The 22095-nt window shown below is 40.9% G+C and overlaps 1 protein-coding gene across 2 annotated transcripts; it reads right to left on the bottom strand.

Moving 5' to 3' along the window:
• Nucleotides 1-6971: 6971 nt before the first annotated feature.
• Nucleotides 6972-21156, bottom strand: LOC145442482 (forkhead box protein F1-like). 2 transcript variants are annotated; one of them, XM_080320399.1, is made up of 2 exons: nt 18941-21156; nt 6972-9301 (listed from the first exon to the last, which is right to left on the bottom strand). In XM_080320399.1, the coding sequence occupies exons 1-2, from the start codon at nt 20574-20576 to the stop codon at nt 9156-9158; spliced, it is 1782 nt and encodes a 593-aa protein (XP_080176525.1). In that variant the 5' UTR covers nt 20577-21156; the 3' UTR covers nt 6972-9155. The 2 variants fall into 2 exon arrangements, with proteins under 2 accessions (XP_080176525.1, XP_080176527.1); XM_080320401.1 differs by having other exon boundaries at nt 6972-9298; nt 18941-21154.
• Between the last annotated feature and the right edge of the window lie 939 nt (nt 21157-22095).

A 22095-nucleotide genomic window follows, 5' to 3' on the forward strand; every position in this document is an offset into this window, starting at 1 on the left:
TTGATGGTTAAACAATAAATATAACATAACTGATTCCTCTTATCTGACGCATATAGCTACTATACCTTCTTCTTGCTAGTTCAACGAGTATTCGAATGTTAAATACATTTATAAACTTAAATTTAGTTATGCGATATAAACGGTGCATCGAAAGCCATTTCCATAATAAACAATACAATAATAGCTTAACTATGATTTCTATCGTGCATTTTGAAACTCATATCCCATTGCTACTGCTAGTGATGACGCGGCAATGCGTAATATTCGATCAATGTGTTTAGGTTCTTCTCCAATGTGTGTACCTTCATATCTCTGTAGTAATTGAGACTCATCTATTGCAGTAATTATGTCAAGCGTCAGATGGTCACAGTGGTGCTTCATGGCCGGCTAACCACGTATTTCAGGCGAATATTTCAGTTAAACCATGCAGTCAAATGCAGATTAAATCTTGGTGTTTACAATTGGAACTGGTATAGTCAGGGTAAAAAAGTGCTTTCCCCTCTCAAAATGTCGACGTAGCTTAGTTCGCTACGTCACACTAGATCCATGGCGTCCCGTTGTTTATTGAAATAATTCCTATTTTTGAAATATCTATCCATGCGCGTGTGCGCGCATGCGTATACGCATGGGAACAACGCGCTTATCAGTGATTCAAAAAAGAAAGCTATTTCCGGTTGCTAATTTCGAAGGAGTGCGAACAATGAAAAATGTCAAATCAAGAACCACTGGATTTGGCAGTCAATTGAAAATGGACTGGATATAGTTTTGAAATAGTAGTGTAGGCTACCTGTTCAAGATGTAACCGTCGGCGTATTGACGTCTATATCATAATCATTTATATTTCCTAAATACATGGAAAGCAATTTTGCAATAATTGTAATAACTGAAAATAATCGTAGCCCGGCAGTAGCTTCAAAATTGTTATGGCATATATATTAGGTGTTCGTAGTTATCTCAAGACTAAACTGTTAAGAGTATGCTCCATTAAGATTGCCGCGCAACTGCATAATACCGTCACTCCCCTCTCTCCTATGCAGGCGCAACGAACTATCAAACTGTTAAGGGGAATAGTAATATATCAAAATGTCATAGCTTGCGTTGTGTAGCGTATTTAACTATCTAAGCAGGTCGATATGGCAACCATTGGCATTCTGTTGACCCTTGATGTATAGTTGTTACATCCTGCGTCATCCATGTTATTGCCGCCAATTAAAGGTTGCCAGTAAAGTACTGTTACTCTCCCCAGCTGTAACGTCAATGGATTCTTCGGCGATTGGAAATTTCTAGTACTATGGCACATAAATAGATAGATCGAAGACAAATCTAAGGCTGATATAATTTGACTTTGGTAATGACATGATCGATAGCCTAGTTATCGGAGTATGCCAGATACCCAGATTAGGCTGTGCTGGTCCAATGCTCTGATATCACATCAATCTTTCACCTATAATTGTGACAGGTCAAATGTCTGCTATAGCCGCACAATTATAAGGCGACAGTTTTTACGATATCATGATGCGTTTGTACTCTAATCTAATTATTTTGGCAAACTTTGCTAATTACAATTTTCTTCTAATATTTACAAAAGCGGTTTCTTTCGTGTCAGGCGTGAATTCAAAATAGTAAATCATATTTTCACGATGTGTGCGGAACCCCAATCTCGCAGGCCCCTGCAGGTTTTGTGGCAGTTATGAATTTACTCCAAAAATGACAGAAGCTGATGGCTGGTCATCACATCAAGCTCCATTCTTGTAAGGCTGCTCCATGCCTATAATAAGATAAGTGACGACTAGGGCAAATTTTTCTTGCAGTAAAACTTGTTTTTCACAAAATTTGCAGGAAAATGTTGCATTTATTTTTCAGGTAAAAAATCGAAATAAGTTGCATTAAAAATCGAAAATGTTACAAAAATTTGCATGAAAAATGGATAAAAGTTGCCATATAAGATTCCTCCAGACAAGGTAATCACAGTCCCACCCACGACGTCATTCTTAACTGATATTCTGTTTTTGTCGATTTCTTGGTGAAGTATTGCTCTTTTACGGACCCTCTATAACAGTGGTCGGGAACCTATGGCTCGCGAGCCATATATGGCTCTTCGTGGTATAAGATATGGCTATTTGCCAACTACTTATTTTTGTACTGAATTGATCAATATTGCAGCAACTTGTTAGTAAATGTTCATCGCGGCCAGAATAATTATTCTCGTTGCAGTATAAACGCGTATCTGAGAGGTAAAGACAATGCCGTCTTCAGGTTTACGGGCTCCGACCCCCACTTTTCAAAGTCCTCAAATTTAGGTTACTGTCGCGCCGGCGACGGACATCACTCGCGAATTCGATGTACCCGCCTCGAAATCTTGGATTGCACGTTACGTTGATTGATCAAAGAGAATGGCAGACATGGCGACGATCATATGACAATGCAGTTTTCAAATACACATTTGTTCTTTTTGTTATTGTTGTTTGTGGTATTCATGGTGTTTGACGACTACTATTGTCATGGTCATTTACACCAGGTCAATTTTCTTCATTTTTATTCCGTAACTGTCGACTATTAGCTCGGCCCACTTATAGGTCCGTCAGTGCTTTACCTCTCGTTTTGCGCTTTATTTTCGTACAATAAATACGCAAATTGTGTGATTTTGGAAGAAAAATGTTCAAAATCTTGTCATTCATGAACATCGATAGAAAATACCAATAGTAATTAAAGCTTTCACAATTTTCGTTCAATCATCCTGACGACAGGTGAGGTACTGTCTCACTTGCCTCCCCTGACCCGACGTCACTGATGCATCCCAGCTTAGAGTGGGTATTAGGCATATATACTGCTGTAGTGACCATGTTTGGCGACACCTGTGCATGTGATCATGGGTTCTCGCATTTATAAGTAGCACACGACGAAGATCCGTTCTCGTAACATAAGTTTTGCAAGCTTAAACAAGGCAATCAGCATTATTAGTGCGATTTTCTACAGAGAAAATGTGGCGCACATGACTAATCCCATGTAGAGAGTTCGAATTAGTGCTACCATGACGTCACGAATTTTCCATTGCGACGTAATAGTTGATTCACATGTACGGCTCTTTGGGTGTTAAAATGGAAAAATAGTACCCCTGCTCTATAACTTGGTTTCCTACCCCTGAGGGGTCCGTAGACCCAAGATTGAGAACCCCGTCCCTGGAGAGAGCGAGGAATTGCCACGAAGATTCACTAAAAGGTTGTCTGCTTCTAACGGTTGATTGTATTTGCCAAACGTCATTGCAATAACAGATGTCGGGAGAAAACCCTATGGATGTACCAAGTCACGGCATTCTTCGATTGTAACGTTCGACTCGAGTCAACTCGAGTCATTTTTATTTTTTTCACCCATTCAGTCCGAGTTCGAGTAATTCTACATGAGATGGCGCCCAAGTCCAAATCACAAATTTCAGTCACAAATCATCGACGGGTCATGTTTTACCATCATAAACAGGTAATGCGACGTATTAGCTGATCTTCCACCGTATGGTAACCTTTTAAAGCAACGTGATAGTGAAGTTTGATGAGTAGTTTCAGGTTCTAAAAAATATCTGGCAGTTCTACATTGTCGAATAATTCAAAATCCAAATGCAGACGCGAGCCGCACAACATGATCTCGCGGGCCGTGTGTTTGAGACCCCTGCTCTAGGGCCATGCCGACGCAATGCGTGAGAGATACTCGGGACCCAGTACAAAAGTCCCTACTACCTACGATCTCCACCATCGTTGAAATTCTACAACCGTGATATTTTCGATAGCTAACTGAAACAATTATATCTATCCATAATAACATTAACCAAACTACATTGAAGCTGGTAAACTATTTGTGGTACAGTAATTAAGGATTGCAGAAGAACAAGAGAGCAACTCGCCAATTTACGTCTGCAACACTTCCCGGATGAATCTCGTCGAAAGCGACTATGACACAAATCGGTATCGGAATGTCAAACACATTTATGAGTTGGGAAAAATTAGGAAGAACATTACAGATATTATATAAGATATTAACAAACTGTCCAGTGGATTGGTGGCTTTGATATCACGCCTAATGTATTGGTGTTTGGATCAGCAGCAATCCTATGATGTGAATATGCACGAGGTAGAATTTTTGTGTGCTGGGCATAATGGGCTGTAGGCCTACTTCAAGAAATTCCATCTACTCATCAGTATTTTCAATGCGAGAAACACTGTCAAAACTTGGCAAAGACCGAAGTGTCGAAACTAAGTACTGCTGATGTAGATTTAGCTCGAAATCACACATTTCCTGCCAGGTGGTCAACACATATATGGTACCGTGTCTATATGCCATACTGTATAGAGTTCCACAGTGCCCAGTCGGCGATAATCCAAATAAATATCAATCACAATTCTGCCATCAATAATTCACTTTCACATATCGTCTTCGGTCACAAGCAATGCGCTAGAGCTTCGGACGATTGGCGACGTTGAAAAAGAATTAATGCGACTGCTGTCAACACGAAGAATCGAAAACAGGTCACCATAAAGTGTCAGTATAATATGCGTGCACAGGTAGTATGAAGATGCAATTACCACGCATCGATTAATCGCCAAGACAAATCTGACTGTTGTCGCACAACTGCATACATCATTGTCGGTACCATCTCTGATAGACTTGAAGTCGCGAGTGACATTGGAGAGAGATTACACGAATGACTTACCTACATTGAATTTGTTCCACAGGTAGTCCCGAAGTATCTAACACGAGATGGCGTCTGACACTGGACTACAGCGCGATAATTCTAAATGATCTTGGGCCAACGCACCCACATGATAATCATGTTATATGTTACATCAGTGATTCTTAAACTTTTTAGGCCGTGACCAAAATCTGAGTGTTGTGGCATCTCGCTACCCAAGCCGCACACATCACAAATAATGCATTTTTACTATTAGTAAGCTGTATACGCAATTCAGCTCTTATGAAACTATTCTGTCGCACGCTATTTGGAAGTGGACTGTATTATTCTCCTCGGCGGGTCACATTTGTACTGTATTTGTACTACTGTCTACTCAGATTGCAAGAACGGAACTGTGCCATTTCGACGACGGGACATATCAATACCCAGGGTTTTGGCCTGCCATTTAGCCCAAGGCTTTATCGCCGTAGATCGTGTTGGCTCCGCAATTTTCCCAGTCGTGTAATGACAAAAACTTCATGTCCGCATGTGTTCAAGCGCGGAAGCGGTTGGCCTCGAAGTATACTTGTGTCTCATATAGCCCCTCCCCCCGCTTGTTACACAACCCACCATCGCAACATATACCAACGGTATTCGACGGTGTGTTCCAGACAAATCAATGTCGGACAAATCTCATCATGAATTCGAGCCAATTTGTGTAATACAAAAGTCGATATAGTTTTCAAGATCAACCCATATTTCAGTAACGAACTTTCTGTGTGTCTCGTTTATCTGCTGTAGTATCCATTACCCAGCAGATAATCGCGCGAAGCGCGAAGAGATTTTTTCGTTGCAAGAAATTCAAAAATATGACATATGTATGTATCACAAGATCGCTTTGATGCAGCCGCGACCTAAAATTATACCCTTCACGGCTCATACTTTGAGAACCCACGTGTTACTGCAAGCCATTGTTCGCTATTCGTCCACTGTCCATGCCAGGTAATCAATGTGTAAATGGCCACAGACGGTACTGAATTAAAAGCAATGACGTAATTTTCTACTATAGTACAAGTTGCGATTTCCGAGTAATTACAAGAGGAAGTATTTGCCTAAAATCTGAAAACTGTTCAAGCGGAAGCAGAAGTAGTCTAAAATTATATCTACTCGAGTAAGTAGTGGATAAAACCTACTTGACTACTCCTAAAGAGTATAATTGGTAATTTCGGTAAGTTCTGTGAAAGGAAATGGGAGAAACCTCGCGGATATCAATGACGTGACGCGGTGCAATGTGAAATTGACACAAGAAGGTATGGGTAGACTAATCTGGAAGAGTAACAGTACGAATGTATCGCATATAATACTCCCAAAGTTTATCGTTCTTACTATAAATGCCAGGGCACTGTATTTTGCGTATAGGCCTGCCATCATATTCGTCATTCTTCCAACCTCTCTCTCTCTCTCTCTCTCTCTCGCTCTTCCTTATGGTCTCCACAGGAACGTCACATTCCGTTGATGCGGATCGAGATCACCAGTGTTATTGTTGTATCAAGGCTGTATTTCTTCACTGAAATGCGATATATATCGCAGTGGTATAATTCGAGGCGGCAACGCCAATGGGTTGCGGGTTCGAGTCCGACCGACGTCGACTTCAGGATTCCTATACCTAAGTGTTGGAGGTTTATCTAGGCTCCTCCTCGCCACCTCATCCGCGTAAGCGGTATCTTACAAAAAGTCTAGAAGTGGACCGTGGTATAAGTCGGCAGTTACGGAATGAAAATGAAGAATATCGGCCTGGTTTAAATAACCATAGTAGTCGACAAAAAAAAACAATACACCCATGAAACGCGATACCAGACCTACCTCACACTTTTATCGCTTCATAAATCGAGTACAATATTTTAATCCAAAATATGCATGCACGTAGGAATGTAGGCACGTGATATAATTCCGAGTTAGGTTCTGTTTCGTGTATACCTTTCTTTTCGGTGCTCTGGTTGTGAATGCTTACAAAATGCCTAGAAGTGGGCCGTGCTACAAGTCGGCAGATTCGGAATCAAAAATAAGGAATATCGGTCTGGTCTAAAAGACCATAATAGTCGACAAACACGATGAATACCACACACAACAACAAGTGTCTGCATGCCGTGGACACACGGGTAGATCCATCCTGTACTAAATGATGTACACGTTGCGACTACAGCGCCATCTGATCCAATTCATCCCGAATGTCGTTACCGAACATCGTCACCAAATTCATCCAGTTCGGAAGATTTCATATAACCTGTGGTAATCATACAACGACCAAATGAACTATATTTTGTCGGTCAATACTTTATTAAATGCAACGAGAAAAAGAAAGAAACAAAAACAAAATGGCAGTACGATCTTACTATCATTGATAAGGCTACACGATTGCCCATTCAAACCGATGAAGTCAAAATACAAGGAAATGTAGCGAGGTTGTTTCGCTTAAACGCAAAATACCGATGTAGTTTGACAGTACGCTGGGAAGTATGGTAGAGCTTTGAAATATATATTTATGCCACGTGCCACCGCTCCATTGGGTCGGGTACGTGCGACAAATCAACAAAATATAATGTCACGCAACGACTCTATAGTTACTCACGAGACGCAAGATTCACAGTATGCGAATAATTTCCCGCTTATACCCAGAGGTTGGTAAAGTAAGCAACGCTGATACTTAAGTAGAAGTATAAATACAAGTGCCGATTTCCTAAACGCGTCAAAAGTGTTTCAAGCGGAAAATCAGAAATCTATCCATTTAAGTATTTAGGAAAATTAAATTTGAGTGAACGTTCGCATATACTTTTTGGAGTTTATCGGCGGTGGCTATAGTTGGCTATACTATCGCAAGATGCATACTCGCGACTTTTCACAGCGAGAGTATGAAATATCGCACTATTGGGCTTAATTTATCATTACGTACGAAAAATGTCAGTGCTTCGAAAAATTATATTCATAAGATTGTCACTTTGGGTTTAGTCTTTGGCACCATACCCTTCGTTGTTTTGAGCAGGATGATGTTTTATTGACTCTTGTATCCTTGGACACGCATGGCAGTGTTTGGAATTAGACACATACGTAACTCAAACCACGAGTGAATGTTAACGAATCGTTTCGTGACGTCGGCACTACAAAGCGCTTACCGGATGTAATGTGACGGACAAATTTTAACACGCGTCCAAATCTGCTTTGGCGTTCGTCTCATATTAACCAGATTATAAAACCGCGTCGAATTAGTCATAACGAGAGGTCTAATGAGTCGCAGACAAGTATGCGCGGCGAGTTTTCCAGTCCGAGGCAGAATAAAATTTGACGTATCACTTAACCTGTCACTACTGTAGGGTAGATTAGAAGCCGGCCAGCGTATTATAATGTTAAAAAGAATGCAAGGCATTCCTTATAATGACCGATTACCGGCGTGAAACATATTTCTGGACGGCGGTGCCCGTAAACCGCAATTCTTGCTCTACAAACAAATAATTTGCGGAGATAAATACGACATATAAAGCGACATTTCTGTATGTTTGAAACCAAAATATAAATATCGGTTGAAACAACAATAAACGACAAAAAGATATTGTTATTTTTACTATGGATAGCCCCTCGGATTTCACCGTATATAAATGAATGTTCAGCTTGACACTACAGGCATTGTAGTCGGCTGTTGAGGTTGAGGTTCGGAAACCTACAGAACCGCGAACACATTACTTTGAGGCGTGTTTGACTTTCTAACGCATAATTTCACATCCGATAAATCTGAAAGGCATTTCCCAATTGGAGATTATGATGCCAACTCCAGTATTGTCACATTAGAATCAGGCACCGGTGATAGTTCTTCCAAGTCTAAAATGATACCTTACAAGTATACGATGGTGGGAATGGATGCTGCATACCGACACTACTACAAAGATACAATATAGTCGATAAACTTTCACCCGCATGTGGTTTGCGAAAGGTGCGAAGCGCATATTACCACCCCAAAAGGTATTTCACGGACATATATAGATTATAGAAGCTACTTTAGCCCCTGGGATATAACGAAATATGAATTGGCGTACTTGACTCATATTCTGCAACTTGAATGGGCGTAGAAGCAACACATTTTCCCATGAAGGTCCATTTACCGGATTTAGTGGGAATCGGCTGAAAACATGGTTTTCGTATACAGTCCACAGCATTGTAATATCTGCGATTCATCCGTTTGTGAAGCGAGATTGTGGCATTGCGTGGATGCGTTCATCCGCGAGTGTCGCGCATGCTGTTTTATCGATGAGGCACCGTTTCTGATTTGATCCCGGCGCTACCATATATGCATCTTCATCGCGATGAGATTTCGCACCACTCTTGAGCCATTCGTCAATGTGTCTTATTTCATATTTTTGGCTATTGTCACGTCTTCAAACAAGTCCCGCGATCTGCGCCATCACCTGAGTTTACCGCCGTCATGTTGCTGTCGGCGAGGACACGAGAACTACATAGCGCAGGTCTTCGCGTCGTAATAACCCGTGGCGTACCCGGCGGCTGTCAAGGGTGGCGTGATAGCTGGATACGGCGGTTTCCTGTCTGATACTGCGTACTGATCGTACTCCGTTTTGAACTTCATTCCCGGCGACGCTGCTTACAGAGAAATACCTTCGTCAGAGATAAGATCGCGGGCCGAAAAAGGAAAATGCCGTAGTGGCAACAGAAAAAAATCGAAAATATCTCAAACGCGGTTGCGAAATTTTGGTGAAAACAGAATGGCGTGCAATAGGTTTGATGGCAAAATATAGGATCGACGCTGTTACGATTATAACTAATTGATTTGGTTGATTTATGTCAAACCGACACACGAAACCGAAGGCAAATAATAATGTTGTTCAACTTTCAATTATATACCTGCAAACCGAACATGTTACTATAAGAGTGACCGGCATGAATTTTAAGGAACTTACTTTGTTTAGATGAGAGATATCAGAGAATATTTGTTGGCACGAACCCCTAATTTTTTGTGGTGTCTGCGTACACGGTCCGCTTACTGTGACCTAGCATGAAATAATTTTTTATACTTCACAGCCATGGTCAAATTTTGAGTAGCCTAACCGCGACATTTGGGAAACGCATGACCAATTAAAAGACAACAATTTCGCCCAGTTCTAAACCACAGCCTAATTGTCACAGAGCCTTGGTAACTGAATACGGAGATAAGTTTAAATTAAGGATAAATAGTAGCATTGTAGTTTTTTTTATAGTTTATGGTTGTAGTTTCAAGTTTACCCTTTCATGGAGGTTAAAAATAGTCCGCGGAGCACCAAGAGACCCAGGTTAATAACCCTTGATTTTATGGGAGTGGTTTATTTCAATAATTTAAGGAAATTTGGGTGGGTGTCAATTGTTCATATGACTAAGCCTATTCATGCAGCATTTCCAGGATTTTCGTGCAACTGAAATCATTCCGTCTGCTCTATAGTTTCATGTATCGTTATTGATATAGGGGTTAAAATCCAGTGTATGACATCACAGTCATTATGCGTGAGGGTAGGCTGGATCGGAGATATAATCCACATACATTAGGACGGTACAAAGTGTTGTCGTACATCGGTAAGCGAAAGAGATCAAAATATTTCCCATCTTCAAGTCAGATTTAAATAATACCCCGCGCACCGTGGTCAGGGTGCTTCTCCCTTTTATTGGATATCCCTGCTACGAGTGTGGCCGGCTTATGGCGGACTACCTCGCATTGCCTTAATCCCAGAAGATTATTAATAATTTCACGTGTTAGATCAGTGCATCGTACTTGTTTTATGTGTAGTTTTGTGCATCCGTTCGACACGCTAATCGTAGGTTGTGAATGATAATTCTGGGTGTTCGCGTGCCGCCACCACAAGATATCAACAAATGCGAATCTTGCACAGTTGTACATTCCTCTTTTACAGTGTATCTCCATCTGATGGTTGCGGAAATAAAAAGTTAAATAAATACACCTATCCGGATTTAACGCGAATCAAATAAACGCACAAACAAACTAGTGATCGCGAACCGAGCAATGCTCGATCGTGACGATTGAAAATTGTGCGTTGCCTGTTCTGTGGTAATTAGAATGGTATTAATAGTAAAGGTAATAATTAGGTGAAAACATTATGCTGTTTCTCGTCAGTCGGTTGGACGCAAAAATAACTTTGATTGACTCGGTAAGTCGGCATGTGATTATTCAAAGAATTTGTGTTATTTCCATCAAATAAATTCTGTAAATCGCGTTTGAAAATTATAATTAATCGTAGTATTCCTAAAAAATCACGATCAAGGCAGTGCAGTAGTTAAAAAGCAGACAATCTGCAACCACAGACATCGTTTGAAACATGCAAAATTAGACCACTGTATGTAGTCCTACGTGTCGAGTGTGTTCAAGATACGATATATCTATATAAGTACTTAATATCGTCTCTCGACTGGTAGTGGTATAGCCGGTACATGATCTCAAGTATTGATCTGCGTCTTTGAAGTCAAGTCGTGGTCGAAATCTAGGGATAGTTAAAAAGGATTTACCCGATAAGTCCTAGTAAGTGTTCTAAATATATGAAGGCTTACACACGCGGCGTGGGTGTCCGGTATCACTGCAGTCTATTCGGTAGATCTAAAATTCGGTCATAAGTTTAATTTACACCTGATTTGAATGGTAGAGTAATGCTTATAAATTACGCAATATAAAGACAAGGTTACGAATGAGTAGTATTTCTTTTACAGCCAAAGGGTTGAACCTGATACTGTTTTGTTTGTATAATCGGACTTTGCCTGCAGTCAGTTTCAATACTGGATTATCGAATAGAAACACAATTACCCAGTAATTATCTATTTAAACACGACTAATGTGTATTCGCGTAGAGGATGAAGTCGATTGACATGTGATATATCTATTTGGGTCAAAATTCACGGACTAATGTAGTGGGAAGGATCCACGTCGGTAATAACGTTCCGTTACTGAAATTGTGTCCCCTTTAATCCGTATTATTGAAAAATAACTCCGCAAACGGCACGCAAGGAATTCGCATCTGGAAATCGTCATTTATCGTCCGTTTTTCGACATTTGTGCCCCGTCAACCCCGTGCTGTTTTCCATTCTACATTTTGACATTTCTCGCGGATTTAAAGTACATGGCGTCGAAATCGCTGGTAAACCGTTCTCCGAATCGCATTGTGATACTTTCCATGCGCACGGGATGTCAAAACACCAAGCTATAGCTTGTCATTTCGTGGACGAACTTCAGCATTCATACTGCTATATGCAATATTATAATATAATTGGTTCGCGGAATGAATGCGGCATGAATCGCATTGCTAAGGGCCTGTTATTTGGATGTTGTTAGTTGTCAGTTCATCTACATGTAAATTGGCGTTTGACAAAGGAAATGAAGACTTAATCAATGACTTAGCCTTTAAACCATTGTAGTGCAGGTCGGCGTTGTTGATTCGGAAATATTATCAAGAACCGTCACATTATTAGTAAGTTTAAAGTGATTTCAATACAATATGAATTCATTGTAAGTTCCGACACTTTTCAGTCAGTAATCTCCTTGACTCGAGTGGGCGACGGAGTTTTCACGATTATCATGATGTATAAGATAGGAAAATCCACTTGCGATAAGAACAGACTTGATGAAAAATACTGAGCATATATTTCTCTCTATATCTGACTTAAATCATCGTCACATCCGACTGCGAATTATATCAGTTTCCAGCAGAAAAGTTGGATCGGAATATTGGAATACCGGTAATTGGAGCACTCATGCGCCGCAAATATCCGAGGCATGGTTAATTTATCATATGACAAGTATATCTAATCCGTGAATGAGAATGCAACTTCTAAAATAAAAATATCTGTGTAGTGCCACGGCTCGCGACACTGATTTAATGTTTAAAAGTTGTATTCTGTGTTGTTATAAGTGCAGCTAATGATCTTGAGCGCACTGAACAACTATATCGTATTTCGGAGGAAATGGGTTTTCGTACACGTGGGGTTTTCTATTTCAGGTCACACAATAACAACCCTAACGATGGCGAAGCGCTAAGAATTCAATTAAACATATTCTATTTGCCCATGAATGATGCAAATGCTGACACAAGAGGTTGGCGTTCCCTGATATATGCAAATACAGTCATTTTGAAGATTAAGGAACGACAAGTAAAGAAATTCTTGTTAACCATGTTACTCATTTTCATTTAGGCAGAGGATATTATATAGCATCGGTAATGATCATACCAAATGAAATGATTGTTATTGAATGTTTACTAACGTGAACGTCGCAATGAGCTGATGATATCAAGGCATTACAAATTTCAGTAACCTGCATGCGAAATCTCACATGGAAAGAACTTAGGACTTGCTTTTCGAATAAAACTAAGCGTTACAAAATACATCCTGAGAGTTGAGATAGATTTAGAGCAAACAGATGTTATTCATGATTTCATTCTTACGCATTTCGCCGAAATGACCCAAAATTACTTGTGATGAAGTAGTTTACGACATGTAGATGTAGATGCTGCAAACAAGTTTTCTGCTGTATTAGGTGGTGATTTGATATTCAAATATATGCATGACGTATAGCGTACTCCTGCTTGCGTCGACGTAATGCTATAGTATTGCGTTCAGGGCAACTTGCAAAACAAAATTTAGCGTTTATTCAATTTCAACCACGATAACGCACTGGGTTTAAGCTCTACAACAGCTTGAAGCTTGCATTGAAATTCAAACATTTCATTGCTATTTATAAATCAATGAGTCCATCATATTACTTTGATCTCGGACTTAAATGGATATAATTCACACCTTCAAAATTCAAAGATTACTGAACTATCACGCTTTTAGCTGGTCGGTTGTAATTATTTAGACATTTTGCGCGAGGCATTGGTTAGACGCTGTCTCGCAAAATAAATTATCTCGCGGTGAAGATAACGATTTTATTTTTGTGTGTTATGTAGTTCGATCAATAACAGATGTAAGGAACAACATGGATTTCTTTATGTAATGTTCAAAACAATCTAGTTTTAAATACGATTAGTGTATCGCGCTAAAATCGACTGAAAGGGCCTCGATATCAATCTTTTTTAAAACCTGAAACGAAATGTGTCGGAATAACCGCGGTTCATGCATTCAGATATAATTTTGTAACATGTGCGTGTTTTTGCAAGCTCCTCATCAGCATGCTGAGTGACACACGGTGGTTACAAAAACACGTATCTTGGTGGTACTCCGGTTTTACACACACATTGCCCAACGATTTGCGTTGCTGTGACTAAACATCATTTTTAAAACATGAGACGTGCATTCAACCGTTGGCTCGAATATAGCTTTAGTTTACAAAATGGCGGGCGCCGCGATAGACCAATGCAGTATTTACTTCATAGGCCAGTTCTCGGCTGCAGGTAGCCTCGCTTCCATTACAATTCAAATCCCCCATTGTGACCGGTTATTATCGCATGGTGGCGATGCAATTAACGAAATTAGCTCCCAGTTTCACAGTATTTTCAGTGACTAACCGTGCATAATGAAAGTGACAATTGTAATCTAGCAACCCATCATTGCAATCGTCTTTCTAAATGAGACATCGCGAAACGGTAGACGGACTTTTCGTAAAACTTCTACAGGCTACACAGATTCTGGCTTTATGCCGCAAACCTGTTTCATATCGACGAATTGACAGCGAAATCTCTCGTCATCTCGCTGGAACATCCTGTTGATTTATTCATATTTATTGCATGCCTCCGGGCTTTTAGCTGAGCCTGCTACAGATATCATAGTCTTGTTATAGGCTGGGGTATTCAATCGTCATTGCCCATTACTTTTTGACAAAGCGATCAAACATCCCTCAGTAATGTATTTACTACTGTCGTTGGATTAACGAGTTACGGTTGCTTATCATATTGCAAATATTGTCTTCTGTGATCTTATAAGGAAGCGTTTTTACAAGCGCAGGTTATAAATACTTGCTCGCTTTCGCGTTTGCGAATATCCGGCAAAATACTGTTAATAGGCGAGTACATTAGTCAGAACATTATGATACAAGCCGAATCAACAATACATATATCAAAACGCTTATAAATCCAATGAAAATATATGTGATCTGGTGTCTCTATTCTCAACGTCCGCATGAAAGTTTATGCTTAGTTACATTCTATACTCAAACATCAATTAACAAAGAAGTTGCAGTCATAGACGAGGGCCTACTAGTTTGCATTATATCGTTATTCTACCCGAAAAACAATTTCAATTATATAGTCAATTTTTACAAAAGGATGAATGTTGCTTCCGTTCGACTTCTGCAACTCATTTCAAACTTCACTAACTGGAATACGGCAACACACACATGCCGCCCAACCGGCACGTCATTCGTTCGTTCGTTCGTTCGTTCGTCGTGTTATAAACCAAATTTGCAATCACATCTGGCAGCATCAATACGCTGGTGATTGTTGTCTGGGAGCAGCCAATAACGCGTTGCGTGCGAGTCAGTCTATTGTTCATCCAGAACAACGTACGAATCCAAGACCAGTTTATCACGACATTCATACATACGAAAAACTCCAAAATTTGTACATCCACACTTGGTTGCCCTTATTCACCGACTGAGAGGAATAAATGCTTGCATTGGTATTTTTACGAACAAGATCTAGAGACTGTATAAATAAACAACGGGGGTTTGTAACAAGAGTACTAATGTAAGCACATGAACTTAATTCCATAATTTCTACCAGCGTTGAAGCATGGCCTCGTGTGGCATTGTCGCGAGTAGCCTATAATTTCATGTTCCCGCTTCGTCAATGTACTTTACGGCACGATTCACTGTAATTATGTTTTACAGAAATTTCTAATAATATCGGAAGCGAATATGTCGATATAGTTTTAAGAGAACATAATTAGAGCGCACATTGAGGTGCAGACAACTTGTTTTTACGACTGTACTTTACTACGTCAAGTTCGCCGGTAGGTCAAACGTAAGGACAAGTCATTCGTGATGTGATTTAACTTTCCAGTTACAAGGAAAGCCAATTGCACACAGTGCCAATCGATATAAAAGGCCTTCGAAAAAGGTAACAGATCGCTAAGAATAACTTGAAGGATCAGTATTTGAGTATGTCAACTTATGGGCGAAATTTTATTGCGTGATACGTATACGAGAAACCATTCAGTTATGGGTAATGTGACGGTGCTATACCGCGAGATTACGTATAGGTGATTGTAAATTAGCGAAGGGAACGTAAAGGTTTCGCCAAGTGCTGCAAGTCCCGACTAGTGCTAAATCGATAACAGCTTTGACAAAGATATCTCAAACAAAATGGATACGCATTGGACACCCTTTCATAGTGGGTTCATTTCTACAGGCGCTGTGAAGATTAAGCGGATTGCGCAATTCATTATAACCATGCAACCTCTCCGTTATACATATCCCTAGAGATTCAGATTACAGAACTTGATTCACTGAGAACACAGCATCAGGATGATGGTAAAATGTATGCTACTTTGCAAGCAACATACACAAATCTGCTAAAAGTTGACAATGCAAACGCATATAATAAACAAGACCAATGCATAATGTTTAGTTGTAACAGTAGCATTGTCGCAACCGTGATATGTCAGAAAGTACTGAGTGCTCGCCGCCATGTGCACATGAAGCACAATTACCGCGCCGCGCTATATTTAAATACACTGCATAATTACATCACGTAGCAATGACTAATAAATGGATACAGATTAATTTTTTGCACACCCATTCATCACTAATCACCGCAAACGGAAGATAGTGACTACAAATTAGCAAAACATACCATTAGCGAAGACAGAATTTTGTCTAAAGACTGCACGTAATTGGCGGACATTATGTCACGGCATTATGGACTTACTATAAGAATTTCACACTTGCAATTGACGATTTTACATTCACATGCGCAGAGACGCATATAGACACCGAGTTGGCGTTATGTTAAGGCTTGTATTTAAACATTGCCATCGCTACTGTATAACTGTTTCAGGCCTGCTTAAGATGGGATGGGATGTTGATATGAGGGCGGCCTCTACCAGACTTAGATAATTTCCAAACTATACCGCGTCAACTGACTGATGCCAAGACAATTGCTTATTATATTTAGACGCAACGTGATCAGGTCACTTCCAATTTAAACCAACCCAGCCACCAACAGCCCGCATTAAAGAATCACGAAGTTTGTCTGGAACAGAAACCATCTCGATGTAACAAGACTACGATACAGCTGGCGAACACCGTTCCTAAGATGCAAATTGGGTGAAATATTACGTAAAGGCAGGAATGCGTATCTCGAAGTCATTTGTGATCGAATTTAATTGTTTGAAGTACGTGTGCATCAAACATGCGATGTTTTTTTAATCGCGGTTCGGCCATATTGAAAAAATGTCTGATCAAGTTCGCTGGCGCATCGCTAATGATTCATCTCCGGTATTGACGCGGCAGGAGCAATTAAAAATGCCCTCTCAAGCCGTGTAGATCACTATCTCAAAAATGATCCTTTTACAAAAATATTGTGATGGATCTCTGAAAGACTGCACTTGAACTGAATTGTCGGCGACGCCTTGTCGATTTTCGGTGACGCGAAGTTTGATTTGCTGCGACGCAAAGGTCGTGATATTTCGGAAACTTACTGTTGTCCGGTCAGCGGATAAGGCCGATATTCGGATTGCGTACCTGATTTTGTTGCCGATTTTCGCGATCATTTGTCACAAGTACTTACAGAAACAACACTATTTCGCAAGTTGAATACGGGAGGATACAGCCATCGAAAGAACCCGACTGGCATGTTCTGTCTGTTTAATATTGTCACGACACGAAACTGTTGAAAACCTACACAACGGATCTATACATCTTCAGCTGGTAAAAATATTGTGTCGAATTATTGAAATATAACCCGCCATATTCAGCACACAGACTCACAAACATACAATTAGCTGTATGAGGACTATACACGTAGCTATCTACAACTTTGGAAAATTAGTGCTTAGCGTTCAGGAATTCACGAGTAGTGTTGTTGTTTCAACCCTAGTCATCTACAAATTAACTCCCAGAGAAGCATAGAAAACCAACATTCTAGATTCACAGAGTACGAAATCTCATGCCGTACTTGCATTAGGTCCAGTAGCGCGAACAAAAGAATGGCGTACTATTGTTGTTAACTTTTATTGACTCTTGATGAAAATGGTATATCATGACGTAGGACAACTTTCATACTATATTCATACTAATGCCAATGAACACGTATTTGACAAACAACCCACGCATCCTTGGAGAACATATGATTCACGTGTTTTCCGATTCCTGGCGACCCGAAGTGACATTATTTGCAACCAATTTAGCCACCGTGCGCCGTGTCAAGTAATTGCCATGTTTTAAGTGTGGCAATAACGTTAGCAATCGGCCAATGGTAAAGACACTTTGTCGAGTGATATAATCTCACTTTCGGTGCCATTGTAATTGTTATTTCGGCATGCTGTTGGTTTAGTATTTCGTTCGGTTTAAAATTGCCAGGTTACAGTCGAGTATCGCGCGAAATACGCCACTTTCCGTCAATTTTTGACTCGAGTACTACTTATTATCCGAAAATAAATAAATCATTGCACTACTTAAAGAATATAAGTAAATAAACAATATTCAATATAGCGCAGGAGAATAGGGATTGATACAGTCTAATAGGACTATGAAGCTTAACGTTTTGCGATAATATTTCCGGCCTACCGTGGATATAATATATCAATAAATTACGACTGATATCTATGGAAATCACAATGAGACCCCGTTAATTAGTTAAGCAATGCTCCGAAAAGCATTATTTGTCCAAAATCACTGAAGCGCCTGAACAGAATGTATATATAGCTGTAGTTATCAAGTTGTGAATGGTGTTTGATAATTAAGTGCACAGATCTCTTTGCGTGATTAAATTTCACTGCACACAGAGCCGGTATACTTTTCAATAATTTGTGGACATATCATATTATTTTCATCACGAAAAAGAAGCTGTACCCAGTCCGAACCTCAGCGATTCCGAAAGTATTTTATGGTCAGCTATATACTTCAACGTTTTCAGGATTGTGTGATGAAAATAAAACCATTTCATTTATATTTACAATATATATATATATATAGATATATATTTACAACAACAAAACTTCCAGTGCAATAAATTTGTGGCTGACGGCCTGCCCAGGTTCAATTCCGCCATACGCACTTTTAATCAACATGCTCAATTACAAAACTCCACTTACCGTCATAAGGCAGATGATTTTCGCGGGCCTGCGCGTACAGTGAATGATAATCCATTCTCGATCCGGGCGGCGGCATCCCGTTCATGATTGGAACCTGATGGTCGGCCGGCGAAACCGGGTTCCCCGGGCCGTGGCGCATGTATCCCCCGGCAACGTGAGAGCTCGCACTCGACCAATTAAACATGGACGCTGAATAAGGATGATTGTGAACTGCCATACCAGCCGCTGAAGACGGAGAAATCTGCGTGGTGCGCGCGTCGATGGCGGAATTCGGGCAATGAGTGTTTGTGGGATAATGCGGGTTGACTGCGGGAGGTGTTTGGGGCGTTCCGGGAACTTTTGAGTTCGCGGGATGATTCGGTGATGAGGGGTTTGCCATACCGTTGGCAGCAGCTGCTGCAGCGGCAGCCCCATTCAAAAAGTTCATACCTTGAGGGTCAAAACCTAAAAGACCTGGCTGGTGTCTAGGTGGTGGCATGGAGCCGTGGTGAAGCGGGCCGGTGTGGCCGAACATATCATGAGAAGGGTAGCCTTGATGGGATACTAATGAAGCAGGACCGCCGAAGAGTCCGTACGGCTTTAAAGCTTGACACTTACGTCTAAAACCGCGCGGGCGTCGTCGAAAGGACCCTTCTTCAAACATGAATTCGCTGGCCGGGTCGATAGTCCAGTAATGTCCCTTGCCGGGTCGGCCTAGGCCTTTCGGGAGTTTGATAAAACACTCGTTAAGAGAGAGATTGTGCCTCACCGAATTCTTCCAGCCTTGGTAAGAGCCTCGGAAAAACTCGAACCGGGTCTGTAAGAAATGGTAGATCTCGCTGAGGGTCAGTTTTTTCGTGGCCGAGCTTTGGATAGCCATCACTATCAAAGCGATGTAGGAATACGGCGGTTTTTCCGGGCGTCTATGAGCGCCTGTGCCTTTCTTCGTAGACACTGCAGCGCCTCCGTCACTACCGTCTTCTTCCGTAGAGGTGGATGTCTCCGAACCGTTGACCGAAGCGCCGGTTCCTGCGCTTTCCTGATTGTGCGATTCGTCCATCGTGGCATCGTGTATTTTGTTGCTATTGTTATTGATGTTTGTGTCGTCTGTTGGGGTTTCTGGTAGAGGTTGAGTGTCTGAACTCGGGGAGCTTTGCTGTCGCTGCGGCAGCATCGACATCCCGGTTTCTATGTTCGAAGAATCGTGAGTTCTCTGATGGCGTAAAGGCGGGGGCGAGTGTACAGCTTCGTTGCTGTTGGGTCTTTGCGAAACAATATCTGTTTGTGGCATTTGAGAGTTACTAGTAGGGTGATGCGATTGGGACCTTTGAAGGTGCGGGTGTTGAGATTGGTGATGGTACATCGGTTGGTGCGATATCATATCATGGGAATGGCTGAGGTGCAACGGGTGGTGTCCAGATGGTTGAGGTGATACTTGCTGATGGGGTGGCATATGCGGAGCAGCCTGGCGTTGATAATGTTCCGCCACGCCGTGCATCATCAAATGGGAGGGACTTAGAGGTAGCGGGGTTTGACTGGCCGCTCGTTGGTGCGACCTGGATGCGAGGAGGTGCGGAGGGTTTAACAAATGCCCGTCGGAATTGGTCGGTGAGCCCATTACTCCTACGGATGAATTTCGGCATCTCGCCGCGTCCATATTACAAACAAGATAGTATCAAGCTCAAAGTCCAGATAAGTAAGCTGGAAAAATATAAACTGTTATAGATAGTTCCGAAAAGTCAACACGAGCACTATCGAATATCGTAAATATTTTGTAAATATTTTCGACTGTTTATTCCGAGCTTCATTATCTCTGTTGGTGTTGTGTCTAACGGTTTATGTGATGACATAAACAAATCACCTGGGCCCAGACAAATTTACATTTTAACCAAATCACTCGCTCGGTATAATGTAATCACATTATTTCATAACACAATAACAATTTTATTTTAATGTGCTCTAATATAGTAAATACACGGCCAACAAACTCTGTATATCGTCAATCAACTGTGACCAATGGTTGTTAAAATTAGCACCTTATCAGATGACGAGTAAACAAACCCAATATCGCATCGCCTTTTTATCTAAATATTAGTTCTACTGCATTTACTATATCAAGCGAAAGTGCGTCGAGAAGTCGTTGTTAAAACAAATAATGCCACTGTCTTTGCAAACTTTTTGATGCGATTCTGAATCGAGCCGGCGCGCTAACTGAATACCTCATTCATGCTCAATGGTTCTGTCACTATACCTATCCTTTTCCGCGCTACCGCAGTGATATAGTGGAGATAATAGCTGCAAGGTTTCTCTACAGAGGAACGAACTCTGGAGATGGTGACGATGAAGTCGAACGCAAACGCTCGCGACAAGAAAAGAGAAAAGAAGGGAGCCGCGGCATAAAGAGTGAAAAACAGTTCATCCAGATCATTCGCTAATCGGTCTTTCTCGAAATGATACCTATTAGCTTGCCTCGCAGCTGTTATTATACACCTTATAGATAAACGCATTTTTGGCGATGGCACATATGCAATAATATATACTTTCTAACGCGATTTCAAATAATTCAATCGCCAAGGAGCGGTATAGCGTGGACAATTGTAGACTGCCAATATAGTGATCCGAACCATGCTAGTGTGGAACGTGTGCAGCGCTAAGCCACACATTAAAACAATACCAAGCATAATTTACTTATTTTGAACTTGGACATGTGACAATATATTTGGTCATCGACTTTGGAAAGCACATGATTGGAGCTTAAATATGCCGATGTTGTATCCGTGTCGAAATGGAAAATGACTGGTACGCCGTCTTAAACTTGGTAGATGGGTTCCATGGCTAACTCAGAGTACGTCATATTGCCTTCTCTACAGACGTCCTGAATGCCGATAAAATCGCCCGGATCGCGATTTCCATAGCGCAATACACCGGTAAACCAGTCGATACAGGCATCTATTAATCTTTTGCGTCCCATACTTATGTACCATGCACTCAGTCACGCATCCATACAGTTTCTACTGATAAATATATCATTATTTACTCAAGGTGTGTATCTTCTATAACTGATATGATCATAATTATTCAGTGTATGAAACGGTTATGATCATGGTGATATGCATACAGCGTGCGTCCCATAACTGATGACAATACATAGCCTACGGAACATGGTGTCAGGTCGA

The sequence above is a fragment of the Botryllus schlosseri genome, chromosome 7 (assembly GCF_051294905.1).
Source record: "Botryllus schlosseri isolate E-star chromosome 7, Bs_hap1, whole genome shotgun sequence".
NCBI lineage: Eukaryota > Metazoa > Chordata > Ascidiacea > Stolidobranchia > Styelidae > Botryllus > Botryllus schlosseri.

Bases quoted from the DNA above. Each gene is read 5' to 3' on its own strand.
- LOC145442482 (XM_080320399.1), bottom strand. From the start codon at position 20,576: ATGGACGCGGCGAGATGCCGAAATTCATCCGTAGGAGTAATGGGCTCA. The intron at 9,302-18,940 runs GTAAGTGGAGTT...TTTCTCTGTAAG, and splicing joins AAATCATCTGCCTTATGACG to CAGCGTCGCCGGGAATGAAG.